The 15,371-nt window shown below is 49.1% G+C and overlaps 1 protein-coding gene across 5 annotated transcripts in view; it reads left to right on the top strand.

The window, feature by feature from the left end:
• The window catches only part of SIK3 (SIK family kinase 3), a 266,327-nt gene that overhangs the window by 244,375 nt on the left and 6,581 nt on the right, over positions 1-15,371 (top strand). For 3 of the 5 annotated variants that reach the window (XM_010812393.4, XM_002693024.6, XM_059875092.1), the window contains 6 exons: positions 2,934-3,084; positions 3,826-3,951; positions 4,219-4,304; positions 4,735-4,844; positions 5,849-6,188; positions 6,964-7,832. In XM_010812393.4, the coding sequence (XP_010810695.1) occupies positions 2,934-3,084; positions 3,826-3,951; positions 4,219-4,304; positions 4,735-4,844; positions 5,849-6,188; positions 6,964-7,832 (1,682 nt within the window). The remainder of the gene's footprint in view (positions 1-2,933; positions 3,085-3,825; positions 3,952-4,218; positions 4,305-4,734; positions 4,845-5,848; positions 6,189-6,963; positions 7,833-15,371) is intronic. The other 2 variants (XM_010812395.3, XM_010812394.3) reach the window with 1 other exon arrangement.

Raw genomic sequence — 15,371 nt, 5'->3', positions numbered from 1 at the left:
GTTGGGAAAGCAGATTCTGAGGAAATTAAGTTTATAAATGTGCTGTTACTCAGTCTTGCAGCCAGACTCACACTGGCAAGCTTGACACAGTGTTTGTATTGTGTCTTGTGACCCACTGGGCATCACAGGTAATCAGCAGAGACAGGTGACCTCTGAGCAAACTGAACCAACATTAATGCCACGTTGGAACTCGGAAAGAAGAAAGATAAGGTTTCATAAGTGATCATAAATAATATGGTACAAATGGTCTGTTAGGAGTGGCATGAGTGACATTTCTCAAATAAAACTCTGGGGTACAGACAGTATTTTTCTCAGGAGAATCTCTCAGGAACCTCACTGTTACAGTTCTCCACCACTTTGGGTGATCACTAGCTGCCCGTACGTTTTCTATGATTTCTCAATAACTCTGAGCTCTCTACTGTAACCTGATAGACTTTTATTGCTTTATTTCTCCCTGTTCCTGTCTTTCCTTCCTTGACAGCCCCACACTTGGATTTTCAGCCTTTGCCAGGCTCTGTTGTTTAGTTTCAGTCCTTTGGGTTTAATCCTTGTTTAATTCAGGTGCTCCTCAGGCCATGTTGTTGTGGGGCAAGCATGAAGATGAGCACATCACCACAGTCTGCCTTTATCGCTGACCTGATACTGTGTTTAGTCCTGTTACTAAAGGAAGGCCACACTGGCCCACAGCTCCGTTTGTGTGGTTTCCACGCTGCCTGGTCATTGTCAAGGCCTTGCCTGCTGGAGATCTGTCTACTGTCTGTTTCTGTGTGAACACTCTTGGTTGAGTGTTTCAAGGGTTCCCTGTGGTCAAGCCAGTTTGAACTGGAATGAATACTCTGTGAGTGACGGATCGTGTAAGGTGCGGTGTTTATGCAGACTCAGCTCGTCTCCATGGAGTTGCTGTAAAAGCATGGTGACAGAAGAGACTGAAGCAAGTCTTCAGGGCGAAAGGGAAACTTTCCAAGGCTGTCCAACACTGAGAATGGGTGGCCTGGGGAGATTATTGAATTCCTTCCATTTGCTGGAGGAAATGACACAAGAACAGCAGATATGTCTATTCTTCTGGGGTATTGTAGATGAAGTCCAACATGAAGACAGAAGCGGTATCTGAGTGTGTAATCCTGGAATTGTGTAATTTATAAATTAAAAGAAAAATTAAGTGTAATTCACCAAAAAAAACCTAACTAATACGAGATGGATTTTATTTAGGTGGGGAGCCAAGTCCCTGTTTGAAGAGTGTAGTGGGAATATCAGCCTGCCATGAGGCTGTCCTGAGTTTGAATGTGATTGCTAATAAAAATAAAACACAATTGATACTCTCAGTGCTTCCAAAATGAGCAGCTACATGAGAACTATTCCTCTGAAGCTCCTTGTGCTGGGCTGCCCAGGCTGTCAGTTTGTTCACAACCCGATCTTCTGGGAAAGTCATGAAATACCTGGATCTGGGGTGGGAGAGAATGTGTTTTGTACAGACAGACTATAATTAACTCCTTGAAGAACACAGATTTCTGAGTGAATCAGAAATGTGTCCACCATCAGAAAATACTGAAAGTATAAGAATCAAATTCTAGGAGAAAATAGTACCTGCTTGCTTTAACTCCAAACACCTGAAGTAGAAACAGAAATAAATATTGAGGAAATACCCCTGAGACCAGCTCCCATGATCACTGTTTCTGGAGTGTGTCTTCCAAACTCATTTGTCTTTTGTGTTACCGAACCCAGATACACGTTGTGTTCATTTCATCAGCTCACTGCTGTGTCAAGCTTCAGGTGGAGTCTCAAACAGGAGCCATCATTAGAGGGTAGAGGGCTTTTCCCTGCTGCCAGAACTCTTTTAACTCCTCTGCACACTCATCAGCCCCTCCTAGACCCTCCGTGTCTGCTGCACTTGAATTCGCTTGTTCACCCGCTTTCTTAGCCTTGGTTCCGCTTCTGTCCAGAATGAGTAACTGGCAAGGTGGTACATCATTTCACCCACAGCTCAGTGTGATGTCATCTCTGCCCTGGACCTGAAACCCTGATCCTTTCCATCAGCTGCTGGAATGCTGCCTTGGCAGTCTTTTATCTGCTTACTTCAACCCATAAACATCTCTTTCTGATTAGGTAAACAAGTATAGGTCTTAGCTTCTAACTCTCATGTCGTCTTAGGCATTCCTTACTGATAGCTCGTTCTTTTCTTTCTGTAAGACGCTGGCTTTGTTCTTATTGAGCAGTGGGGGTCATTTTGAAGGTACACAATTCCTCTTTCATTAGCAGGTTGGGAGGGTGCCACTGCTCTGAGAAGTTACCTCTCACAGCAGATAACCTTATTTGCGTTGACCAGGTATGTGCAGGATCTTCAGGCCCACGTTACTTAAGCATGGGCTGTCTCCATCTGGGGATCAGAGACCCCCAGTTTCCCCACTTTAAGCTCCACCTTGTGTTTTCTAGCATAAAAAACCTATGAATTCCAGGCCAGACCTTTGACCCCAAAGTTGACTAGTTTCCCTCTGGTCGGTCATACAGAGGTTACTACTCAGGGAAAACTTTAGGTCACACGGGTAGGTTTGTTCTAGGTTTGTAAAGGCAGTAGATAGAGACATGACTGTAAAAGGAGGAGTTCCTGTACAGCTGGGCTTGAGGGCTACTGTGAAGCTCCTCTCTCTGACCCAGTGTATTTTTAAGAACTGGATGTATATGATCCCAGGACCTTCCCAGGCTTGGACATTAAGCCAACTCAAGGTAAGTGGAAATGGAAAATGGTCACTTGGAGGCCTCTAAAGGGAAGGCAGGCTAGGGAAACGACTGGCCTCTGGAGATGGCATGGAAATGGCATAATATGCCAGGCTGCGCGTGTAGCCAGCAGCTTTGTGTTCATCTGGAACAGCGTCCCTAGGTGATTTGGTCAAAACCCCTCAGTCCTAGCCCCTAACCTTCTCTTCCCATATATTCAGCTCCACCTACAAGGACTCCAACACCCTGCACCTCCCTACGGAGCGTTTCTCCCCTGTGCGCCGGTTCTCAGATGGGGCTGCAAGCATCCAGGCCTTCAAAGCTCACCTGGAAAAAATGGGCAACAACAGCAGCATCAAACAGTTGCAGCAGGTAATGTTAGAGACGGCAGGCAGCTCTGGAGAAGCATGGGTAGCAGAGAGCAGCATGGGTAACAGACCGGTGTTGCAGGAGGACACGGGTGTTAAGCTCTCTGCCCCCTCACAGCAGCACTGCAGTTTTAGAGGTGCCAAAGCAGACAGTCCCTTACACGCTTTCCTTCCTTCTGCTTACGTCCAGCTTTCCCCAGGAAGGGACTAAATTTCCTCCTGTCTCTGTGGTTCCTTAGAGAGGAATTTCTGGGCTTGGGTTTCAGTGGGAAGCACCCGGAAATGTCTTTTGAAGCAACCCTGGCGTTCCCCTCATGACTTATGGGCACTGGGTCTTGTTGGAGCCTGCTCTGCGTTCTTACCACCTGGCATACTCTCCAGCTGGTATGGAATGGTGCTCCCAGAGGAAGGAAGTGTACCTCCAGGCTTCTATAAAGGGCCGGTTTCCTTTCTGCCTTCCTGACGACCAAGCTTCGAGTGGCATGTGCCTTGTACACCGATTTCACACTGGAACCTTCGCTCGTACCCAGGCCATCTTGGTGTTTTTCCCTTCATGCAGCCAGCACAGAGCGTGAATATATTTAGTACACAAATGCCCACCTAAAGGGGTTAGTTGCTCATCAAGGACACAGTTCTCTGTGGGCTCCTTCTGCCCATGAGACCCAGAGCAGCTCTGCGTCTGCTGATGGCACTGCATGGGGTAGGCCTGGCTGTATCCCCTCTGTATGAACTGCTTTCCCTTCAGGAGTGTGAGCAGCTGCAGAAGATGTACGGGGGGCAGATTGATGAAAGAACCCTGGAGAAGACCCAGCAGCAGCATATGTTATACCAGCAGGAGCAGCACCACCAAATTCTCCAGCAGCAGATTCAAGTAGGCCTTCCCTCTCCGCTTTCTCCAACTTGTCTGGAGTTTGCTCTCAGGCTGATGGGCCTGTCAGTGCTGGAAGAGATCATGCAGGGCAGAGTGGAGTTGAGTTATTTGTGTGGTTGCCATGTTTGAGTCAAGGTAATCAAGCCTTTTGATGAACGACGGGAGCATAAATCTCAGTCACAGATAGTCTCTTCCCTTCCCGAGAATACCTCTGGTTAGTCTTCAAGCTCACGAGTATTTTTTTCTCCTTTCCCGCATGTATTTTAGGACTCTATCTGTCCTCCTCAACCTTCTCCACCTCTTCAGGCTGCATGTGAAAATCAGCCCGCCCTCCTCACCCACCAGCTCCAGAGGTAATGAAACATGTTCTTTGCCTAAGCTGTTGGCCTAACTCACATGGGAGACAGGACTGACGATAGCATTCATCTTGGAAAAACCCATCTGAAAGGCAGGAAGACCAATTTAAATTTCAGCAGCTTCCTAAAATCCTGACTTCCTGTGCCACTTCATTTTCTTATCCCCATGAACCATGTAATCTGACACCTAATACAGGAGGCCAGATGCAGTGACCCCTGCCTCCTTGGGCCGTCTGGGAAAATAAGATGCAAACAGGCTTTCAGTAGACTGTGGTGGGTGGCCTGTGTGTGTGTGTCTAGCCTGGAAGCTTATGAAAACTAAAAATGGAGTTTCTGCCTGTGGGTATCAAATGGCTGAAACTAACTTCAAGGTTATATTGTCACCTCAGGAAGTGTATTTACTCATCTGGTTCTGTTGTTTTTGAAGGTTAAGGATTCAGCCTTCCAGCCCACCTCCCAACCACCCCAACAACCATCTCTTCAGACAGCCCAGTAACAGCCCTCCCCCCATGAGCAGCGCCATGATGCAGTCTCACGGTGAGTGGAGAGGTTTTCTCCAAACTGTGAGCCACAGGAGAAGTGAGGCTTCGTCTTGATTGCCTCAAGCCACTGGTTGCGGTGACGGAGCAACATGCTGTGTAAGGGGGTGGTTCTAGTGCCAGGCTGCCTTGGCTTGGCTCCTGCTGCAACCAGCTCCTTAGCTGTGAGATCTCAGGTAAACTACTTAACTTCCGGGCATCTCTGCTTTCTCAAATGTAAGACAGGGATAATAATACTATGAGATATATATGTTAGGTATAATACTTAGAATAGCCTCTGGAACAATATAGTTCTCGATAATGGTTGACTATATTGATGTTTTCATAAAGTCCCCTCCAACTGTACCAAACGAATGGGCTACTACCAGAACCTGCCCTCTTGTCACTCCTGAGTTTGGTGGTCCTCTGGGCACGTGGCTCCTCTCTTGTGGGTGTTCAGATGGAGGCAAAGATGAGCGGGCCCTAATTTATACAGTCCTTCAGAGGCCAGCACTCTGAGGGGTTAGCGTTCTGAAAACTGAGAATCTCTTAAGTAATGCCACCCAGTCTAGATCCCCTGAAGAGCCTGAGTTGGTCTCAAAGCCCTTCTTACTCAGAGTAGGGTCCCTGACCAGCAACATCGGCAGGAAAAATAAAATCTCAGATCCTATCGCAGACCTGCTGAATGAGAATCTGTTTTAGCAAGATCCCCAGGCCCTTCACACGTGCATTAGAGTTTGAGAAGTGTTGCCCTGAATGAGAGCTACTTAGAGAGTAATCAACGGGCAATTTCTTGGAATTGCAAATTCTTAGAGCCCCGTCCTTACCTACTGAGTCAGCGTTCTGAGTGTTGGGCCCAGGAGTGTGTGTCTTCACGAATCCCCCAGAGGAACCTTCCATGCCCTGGAGTTGGAGGAGCCCTGCTCTGGGTGGTATGCAAGTTGAGCATCCTCAGTGGCTCCCATGACTTCTGGCCGCAGGTAATCCGGGCATGTGGTCACTCTGGGGCTCCTTTCTCCCCAGGTGCTACATCTTCCTCCCAGTTTCAAGGCTTCCCCTCCCGCAGTGCCATCTTCCAGCAGCAGCCTGAGAACTGTTCCCCTCCTCCCAGCGTGGCACTGACCTGCCTGGGCATACAGCAGCCTCCCCAGTCACAGCAGGTGACCATCCAAGTCCAGGAGCCTGTCGACATGCTCAGCAGCATGCCTGGGGCCGCTGCCGCCTCTGCAGGCCGGGGTGTCTCCATCAGCCCCAACACCAGTCAGGTTCAGATGCAGCTCCGGACCAGCCTGATGGCCGCCCTCAGCTATGGGCACCGGCCTTTGTCCAAGCAGCTGAGCGCCGACAGTGCAGAGGCCCACAGGTGAGGCTGCCTGGAGTCTCCCGGCTCTCTCTCTGGGGGACCCAGGTGGGAGGAAGCCCCTTAGGAGGAGGAGAGGAGAACAGAAGGGCTCTGACTGGGCTGTGCTCATTTCAGCCTGACTAAAAGTGAGGCAGTGGGCTTGGGATGGACTTGAAACCTATATGCTGACTCAGGATCAAAATGCTAGTGAGATGCAGGAGGATAGTGACGCAGCTCCCTTACTATATAGCTTCCCAGGCGGTGCAGTGATAAAGAACCTGCTTGCCAATGCAGGAGATATAAGAGATGTGGGTTTGATCTTGGGTCAGGAAGATTCCCTGGAGGAGGAAACAGCAACCCACTCCAGTACTATTGCCTGGGGAGTCCCATGGACAGAGGAGCCTGGTGGCCTGTAGTCCATAGGGTCACAAAAAAGTCAGACAGGACTTAGCGACTAAACACCACTACCACCTTACTATAGGTCTGCAAAGAAGAAAAGGGCCAGTTAGAGGAGTAGGTAAAAATTTCAGTTACCCTCCTTGTCTGTTCTTCTAGGATTGTTTCTTTCCATCACTCATATTCTAAGAGATGGGCACATCTTAATTCAAGTGATGTTGCTACCCTCAAGCCGGAGCGGGTGGTGGGGGTAATGCCTACACCCCCATCCTCCCTGTGGCCCCGTGGTTCTCTGTACCAGCAGAGACTCACTGCTGAGGAGGAGTGGTAGCCGTTCCCCGGGGAGTTTAGCACAGTTGTCACACGGATGCCTGGTACTCACTCCCTTTTGTGTCTGCAGCTTGAACGTGAATCGGTTCTCCCCTGCTAACTACGACCAGGCGCATTTACACCCCCACCTGTTTTCGGACCAGTCCCGGGGTTCCCCCAGCAGCTACAACCCTTCATCAGGAGCGGGGTTACCTCCCACCCAAGCCCTGAAAGTCCCTCCGCTTGACCAGTTCCCCACCTTCCCTCCCAGTGCACATCAGCAGCCACCGCACTATACCACATCGGCACTGCAGCAGGCCCTGCTGTCCCCCACGCCGCCAGACTACACGCGACACCAGCAGGTGCCCCACATCCTCCAGGGACTGCTCTCCCCCCGGCACTCACTCACCGGCCACTCGGACATGCGGCTGCCCCCGGCGGAGTTTGCACAGCTCATCAAAAGGCGGCAGCGGCAGCAGCAGCAGCAGGAATACCAAGAGCTGTTCCGGCACATGAACCAGGGGGACGCCGGGAGTCTGGCTCCTGGCCTTGGGGGACAGAGCATGACGGAGCGCCAGGCTTTGCCGTATCAGAACGCTGACTCTTACCACCACCACCACACCAGCCCCCAGCACCTTCTGCAGATCAGGGCTCAAGAATGTATCTCGCAGGTCTCCTCCCCGACCCCGACCCACAGTTATGCTCCCCAGGCGGCGCTTGTGCACTCGGAGAGCATGGAGGAGGAGTGCTCGTGCGAGGGGGCCAAGGACGGCTTTCCGGACAGGAAGAGCGGGAACACATTGACCAAAGGTTGCCATGACAGCCCCCTGCTCTTGAGTACAGGCGGCCCCGGGGACCCTGAATCTCTCCTGGGAACCGTGAATCACGCACAGGAGTTGGGGATCCATCCGTACCGACAGCCGGCTGCCGCCTTCACTAGAAATAAGGTGTCCAGCCGAGGTAAGAGCCCTGCAGGGTCGATCTCTGGGCCAGCCTGCCCTCGTTCAGTGAACTCAGCGGTGTTTACCTTTTTCAGCTGGTACTCTGGGTTGCTAAGAGAGAAAGAATTCCTGAGAAGACCTGCAGGACCTTTTACGGGAGAAGCACGTAGGAAATGGGTATCTGATGGGGAAGGGAATCTGTTTTCAGAATTAAAAGAGAGTGATAGAAAATGAACACACAGATGATGGTCAGCAGGATGTATTACCTGTTTTCCCATATTCAGACTGTGGTTCCTTAGAATCCAGAATTTCTCAGCTGTCATCAAAATAGCTAGCTTTAACCTCTGTGATAGAAAAAAATCAGCCAGTGCTAGGGAAACAGGGTTTAGTGTAAACAGTTTTGGAGTAAGTCAGGGTCCCTCGGTCCTGGATTTGCCTCTGTTATGAGTGCAGTGACCTTGTCACTTAACCCTCAGGTTCTTATTTCCCCATCCTTGAAAAACGGCAGGAGGAATAACAGTCCTTTGCAGAGTATTTGTGAAGATTAAAACATACACATATGTGTTTATGTTGATACATAATGTTTGTGTGTGTGACACAGGGGGAGAGAGGCATACTTGATAGCTGAATGTATGATTTAAACAATTTGAGGTATTATTATTCTGATCACTTCATTAATAAGCTAAGTACAGAATGTTACAGCATCACAAGGGATGCCATGCTGTTTCATTTAGTATCACTGTATAATTAATGAGGGCATTCATTTTCCTTTGGAAGGAGATTGGAGTCACTATAAGTAAGTTATGCTCAGGAAATGTCATTTCATTAATGTCATAGCATTCACCCTACCCAAAATCTGGACTGATATCCATCCCATCATCACAGATCTTGAAAGCAAGTTTCTCCATAAAATATTCAACCCTGAAACTGGGCACTTTTCCCACCCTCCCTTCTTGAAGCCTGTCTTGCCCTGCACTTTAAAGTCAGTACACCAGACTCAGCTCCTGGGACAGTCGGGTCCCCAGGCACAGGGCAGGATGGAAGACCTGACCCTGAGTCAGTTTATGTGAAGAGGGCGTGGTGCCTTCAGGTGGTGCTCATTAATCACCAATAGGGATGCAGTTCCATAAAGCTCCCGTTAGATCTGGGCTTTTGAGCAGATGGGTACCATCCAGTTTGAGGTCTGCACCAGTCAGACGTATTGTGTCCACCTGCAGTTGCTGTATTTTTGAGTTGACGTAGGCTAGGGGGAGGTTTTGGGACCAAATCATAAGTGGATTGGCTGACAGACTTGGGGATGTTTAGGCTTGGGGGGAAAACTCAGGAGAGCCATCACACTTGTCATATGGAAAAGGATTAGATTTCTCTGGATTCATATTATGAGGCAGAGCCAAGACCAGGATGGAAGTTGCAGCAGCTTTCAACCCCCAGGGAAGCCTTCACAAGAACTTTCCAGAAGAGGCTGCTGAGCAGACTGGGAGCTTTCTGTGGCTGGGAGTGTACTAGCAGAGGCAGCTTGACAGCATCAGGGAGGCTGGGAAAGCTCCCTGTGTGAACGGCAGCTTTCATCGGAAAAGGAGGCGAGCTGACATTTCCCTAGGGCGTTTCACATGCCACACACCAGAGGCCGGTCACACGTAAATTCACCTAATCCTCACAGCTCTTCCCATCCCCATTTTACCGGTGAGACAACTGAGGCACAGATTAAGTAATTCACCCCCAAGGTCCACAGCTAGGAAGTGGCACTGAACCAGAGAGCTGCTCACTCCACTCCAGCAGACGTGTCCTGAGCACACACCGCGTGTGCAAGACTCCAGGAAGGAGCAAGTGAGCACACAGTGCACACTCCCCACCCCTTTACCCTGCGTTGCCGTATGTGGAAATAACCTTTTGAAATATTTTTCTTCAAAATGATTCTCTCTTGATTCCTTTCACTTTCCCTGCTCTGTGACGACTATATACAGAGAGACCAGGAGGCTTGAACGTGCTCGTGTCCTCCGATTGTCAGAGGAGCCCCGCCCCTTTTGGCTGGCTTGCGGGTCTGTTTAGTGCCTAAAGGAAAGCAGAACGTGGCAAGTTCAGGTGCTGTGGGAGCACCAGAGCCAGGGGAGACTAGTTCTGTTTCAGAGCAGAGCCAGGTCTCCCCCAGTGGGTGACATTTGAGTGAGGTCTTGGTGACCTCGCAGGTGGCCCAGTGGTAAAGAATCCACCTGCCAGTGCAGGAGACTAAGGAAATGCAGGTTCAGGCCCTGGGTCGGGAAGATCCCCTAGAGGAGGGCTTGTAACCCTTTCCAGTATTCTCGCCTGGAGAATTCCCATGGACAGAGAAGCCTGGCGAGCTTCAGTCCATGGGGTCTCAGAGTCAAACATGTCTGAGCCACTGACCACACACAGACTTGGTGGATGAAGAGGATTTTGCTGTTTGGATTTAGGGGAGAAGCATGAGGAAAGGCCATGGGTGAGAGTGTCTCAGGAATGTTTTAGGGGGAGACAAGCTGCCTTCCTTGAAGTGCAGTCTACATGAAGGAATTAGAAGCTAAGGGCAAAGGCTTCCTGAAACCCAGAGTCTGATCTGGATCCAGCAGCTTTAAATCAGTTCACTTCAGACCAACACATGAGTCAGGAGTCTCTTGACAGATCCCTCCTACCGTTCCCCAAGCTGAGTGTCTGCGATCTTCTCCCTGTCCCTTCTCCCTGCCTTCTTAGACCCACCGCCATCGCCACCACTCTTCTCTGCATGCGTCTCTTTCTCTTTAGGTTTCTGGAAGAATCCAGCTGTAAATACACCCCTAAAGGTTTCAGCTCAAAAATACCCTGTTCTTGTTGCCTCATGATCAGGTTTGAAAGTCTTAGTCACACTGTCACGTCTGACTCTTTGTGACCTCGTGGACTGTAGCCCCCCTGGCTCCTCTGTCCATGGGATTCTCCAGGCAAGAATACTGGAGTGGGTAGCCTTTCCCTCCTCCAGGGGATCTTCCTGATCCAGAGATCAAACTGGGGTCTCCTGCACTGCAGGTGGATTCTCCACTACCACGATCAGGTTTGCTTGCCCCCAAATCCTCCTTTTTCTTAGATCTCCTTTACCCAACCTTTGATAAGACCTTTCCTAGAGGCCATAATCTTACCTCCTGTCCCCCTTGCCAGTGTGTGCTAGAGGTAATCCTTCCTGTGTCTGCCTAGTTTACTCTTTAACTTAGCTTATGCCTTTTCTTGAATACTATTACCTTGCCTCTTTCTAACCTCTTTCCACTTATGTTTTGAGACTTTTGGAACCATATATACAATTATCTTTAATGAATAAAGCCCCCAGTTGATTACCACGTGGGTTTAGGATCCAGTACGGTTAGATAATGCAATAGAGAAAAAATGGCCTAGGGAAGCCCAAAGCTGCTCCAGAGTTAGAAACCCTCCGGGAATGTATGTCTGCATGCCTACTGAGGCGTCCCCACTGTCCTTACCTTAAGCACAGGAGCTTCCTCTGTGACCCCCTGGCGCATAACCCCTCCCTTCGTCTTCATCTGTGTAGTGAGGGATGTTGGCCAGGTGCCCGCTCCAAGAAGGTGTTTGTAGTACCTCTGTTCCGGGCTTGGTGCGCTCCAGTCAGTTACTCGTTTATTTTTAACAACCACCCTGGGCATGTGTTTCATGATCCCTTTTACAGGAGAAACCGGACTCCACAGCCTCTCCCCGCTTTAACCTGACATGCTCTTGTTGTTCAGTCCCTCGGTTGTGTCCAACTCTCTGCGACCCCAAGAACTTAGCCCACCAGGCTCCTCTGTCCATTGGATTTCCCAGGCAGAAATACTGCAGTGGGTTGCCATTTTCTCCTCTAGGGGGTCATCCCAACTCAGGGATCAAACCCACATCTCCTGCATTGGCACACAGGTTCTTTACCACTGAGCCACCTGGGAAGCCCTAACCTCAGATGCTTCTACTCTTAAGAACTTGAGAACTTGCAGTTTGACATCAACAAAGAATCATCAGATAATTTGCCATTCCTTTTGCCAGGAAAGGGTTGTGATGCTCTCCCCCTACCGCCCTGCAGGCACGTGGGGGCAGCTCATCCTTGTTTATCTTTGTGGGTGGCGGGGATGCCTCCTGCTTTCTCTAATGATACCCTTCTATCTGTGTAGTCACACACTAGCCCCCAAACATTCCATCTGTTGCTTCTATGACAGAGCAAAGTCAACAAAATTTATTGAATGATTAGGTCACATAAGACTGTATTTTAGGTCCAGTGGGGAAGGCAGGGATGAAAAGCTAGAGAACCTGCCCTCAGGGAGCTTATGCTGGGGGGATGGGGGCAGACAAGCTCATAAACAGCCTTAACATGAAGCACTGCGTAATGAATGCTGTAAAAGATGTAATTATAAGAAGCAGAGCTAGTGTCGTCCTTCTAAAACTTCTTAAGGGTAGCTTATCAGGGATTGCTGATGTTAGTCAAGGAGAATTAAATGCCATCCTATCAATGGCCATAGTTACTTATTTTATGGCCACTTGCCACCAATCAGTGTGGGGCCAGGCTCTGCCAGAGAGCTGAGCCGGCAGCCTGCCAGAGGTCTGTTTGAAATATGTAGAAGGTCAGGGCTAGACATGCCCCATGCTGCCTGTAATCTCCCTTTCTGTTCCCCAGGAGTAGAAATAGGTTTATCTCCCCCTATGAAAGTTATTACATACACTTGATTTTTTTTTTAACTTTGAAATTAAATATGATAGCATAACAGTTTACGCAGTGAGAGTACCAGCTTGAACTCACAGAGAAGACCACGTTTTCCCTGAGCCTGCTCAGCTTCAGCAGCCCTGGAGGACTTCAGGCCCCATAGAGGGGTGAAATGGTGGCAGATTGGGAGGGCTCACCCTCCAGAACCTTTGAGAGGGATATGCACACGTGCACTTCTCTCATTTTCTCTTAAGACCCAGTAAATGAGTAAGGACGAGTCAACATTGACAGATTCCACAGAGAGTTATGCAAGCTGCCCCACGGTTCCCTAGGTAGGTGGGCGGTGTGCATTGTGCCCGTTTGTGTATTTTTTCCCCTTGCCTGATCAGATGGTCTTCGCCTCCTCTGTACTTTCTCAGCTTTGCTTAGGTAAATACCTGAGAATCCTGCTCTTGGCATCCTCTTTCTGCATCCTTTGGTGAGCTTGACAGTTCCTTCAGCTGCTGAATTGGCATAAAGAATGCCAAAGATTTGAGCCTCAATTTCCTGTTCCTTGCTCAATGGGTTAGTCTGTTTAACACGCAGTGCCTCCCTTGCCAAACTGGTCAGTGGATCTCCTCTGTAGAGTCACATTCAGTTCAGTTCAGTTGCTCAGTCGTGTCCGACTCTTTGGGACCCCATGAATCGCAGCACGCCAGGCCTCCCTGTCCATCACCACAAGGGCCCTCTAAACTCAGCATTCTTACTAAAAATAATTACTTTGCTTGTGTAGTCCTTTCCAATTTATGAAAGGCCCTTTGACACCTGTTATCTCTTGAGCCCCCAAACAACCCTCATTTTTCAGATAGGGAAATTGAGGTTAGGTTAAATGACTTGTCCAATTTCATACACTGTGATGGAGCTGGAACCTGACTTCAAATCCCCTGAATTCTTAGTCTTATGTTCTTCTCTTTATGCCCCCTTGCCTCGCATTCTTCCCCTTCCAAGCATATCTGCCAAGCCAAAGGTGCCAGCCCTTCCTGATCTTTGACCTGTGAATTATATTGAATTTGAACAGAAAGACCCCTGGTTTGCTACCCAACCCCATTAACACGCTTCTTTTTTGTCTAAGTTTATTTTTGGCTGTGCTGTGTGGCTTCCCAGGTGGCTCAGTGGTAAAGAATCCACCCACCAGTGCAGGAAACCTGGCCTTAATCCCTGGGTCAGGAGGATCCCCTGGAGGAGGAAGTGGCAACCCACTCCAGTTTTCTTGTCTGAAAATCCCAGGGACAGAGGAGCCTGGTGGCTACAGTCCATGGGGTCACAAAGAGTTGCACAGGACTGAGTGACTGAGCACACACACGGCCATGAGGCTTGCAGGATCTTAGTTCCCTGACCAGGGATTGAACCCGGGCCCCAGAGCGCCAAGTCTTAACCACTGAACCACCAGGGAACTCCCTTTCATCTAGTTTTTAACTCGTATTTATATCTCCTAAACCAGAGGCTTCTTTTCTGGAAATTAAATTTTCAGTGGCTCACTTGTTCACTTACCTGTGGTAAACTAGCCCCATTATTCTCAAAGTAGGATTCTGTGATAAAATCATCTTCTTGTTTGTTTTTGTCAACTGGTTCATTGTGCCCCATCCTCTCAGAAATAACATCTCTGAAATGAGTATAAATAATACTAGTCTTTACTGAGCTCTTACAGAGGACCAGACTCAAGTAAGCACTCCACAGACCTGTGGAGTGAGTCCTGTTTGCAGATGAAGAGAGCGAGATCCAGTAAAGTCAGGTAACTCGCCCAGGGATTCTGGTGAAGCCAGGATCCAGGCCTGGGGCTTCTGAGCCCCAGGCAGGGGAGTCAGGAAGGCGTGTCATGAGATTTGTCAAGAAAGATTCCATCTGTCTCAGTGGCACACCAGACCTGAAGGCTGTGAAGAGGGCAGGCGAGGACGGAATCCATGGGACCTTCCCGCAGGCAGGGCCAAAAGGAGGGCGGGTGTTCAGATGTGGAGAAACCCCATTCTCAGGAATAAAAACACATTTCACAGAGAGAGATGGTAGGGAGGGAGATTTAGCCTACATATCACCAGAGGCAACCTTGCACCACTTCCTGCCCTTGGCCTTCATTTGGACCTGCAGCCAGCACACACACTGTGCCCACTGACGGGGATCGGGCTGGTTGGCAGGTGTGTGACCTCATCCCACAGAGCAGCTTAGTCTCAGTTGCCTTCCTCTCGGTCATTTGGAAGCTCCCATTCCTCTCCGTTGCATTACCGGCAAGGTGCATGTCATTTCATTCCTCTCCCTTCCTGTCCCGCCCCAGCCCCTAAGCCCTGGCCTCACCGTGATGGTTAAGGAGACCATTTGAATATAGAGACCTGAAATACTTTACACATCACTCAAGCAGCCCGTGTTATTTTCATTATTCACATAGATACTGGGTTGGTGCAGTTAGCGTTAGGGCTGTGTTTCCCATTAAAATTTGTTTAAAAACTTGGTCTCACCAAGGTACCGTTCATTGTGAGATAAGCCCGGTGGTTGCCAGGGAACTTTAACCCAGAAAAACCAACCAACCAAAGAAAACACATGTTCAAGTGCTAGACTCTTAAGGACTGGAGCCAGACGTGCCAACAGGAGGACCCTGTCAACCTTGGTGTGGCCTTGGTACTCTTGACCATCCTTGTCTTCTTGACCATCGTGACTCTGACAGGTGACTGACCTATATTAAGAGAGTTTATTGATATCAGTTAGAATATTATTAAACACTGGTATCGGACAGTGTTCTGGAATACTGAAGGCTCATAAACATGCATGTAATAATTCTTGTCCTCAAAGAATTTACAGTTTAATATGAAACATTAACACAAATACACAATTGAAGATGGTGCCAGGAATAATGTTAGCATAATCAGAGTC

Source organism: Bos taurus, chromosome 15 (assembly GCF_002263795.3).
Source record: "Bos taurus isolate L1 Dominette 01449 registration number 42190680 breed Hereford chromosome 15, ARS-UCD2.0, whole genome shotgun sequence".
Taxonomy (NCBI): domain Eukaryota; kingdom Metazoa; phylum Chordata; class Mammalia; order Artiodactyla; family Bovidae; genus Bos; species Bos taurus.
Note: the sequence above shows the minus strand (reverse complement) of the source record. Positions and strands in the feature narration are given on the sequence as shown.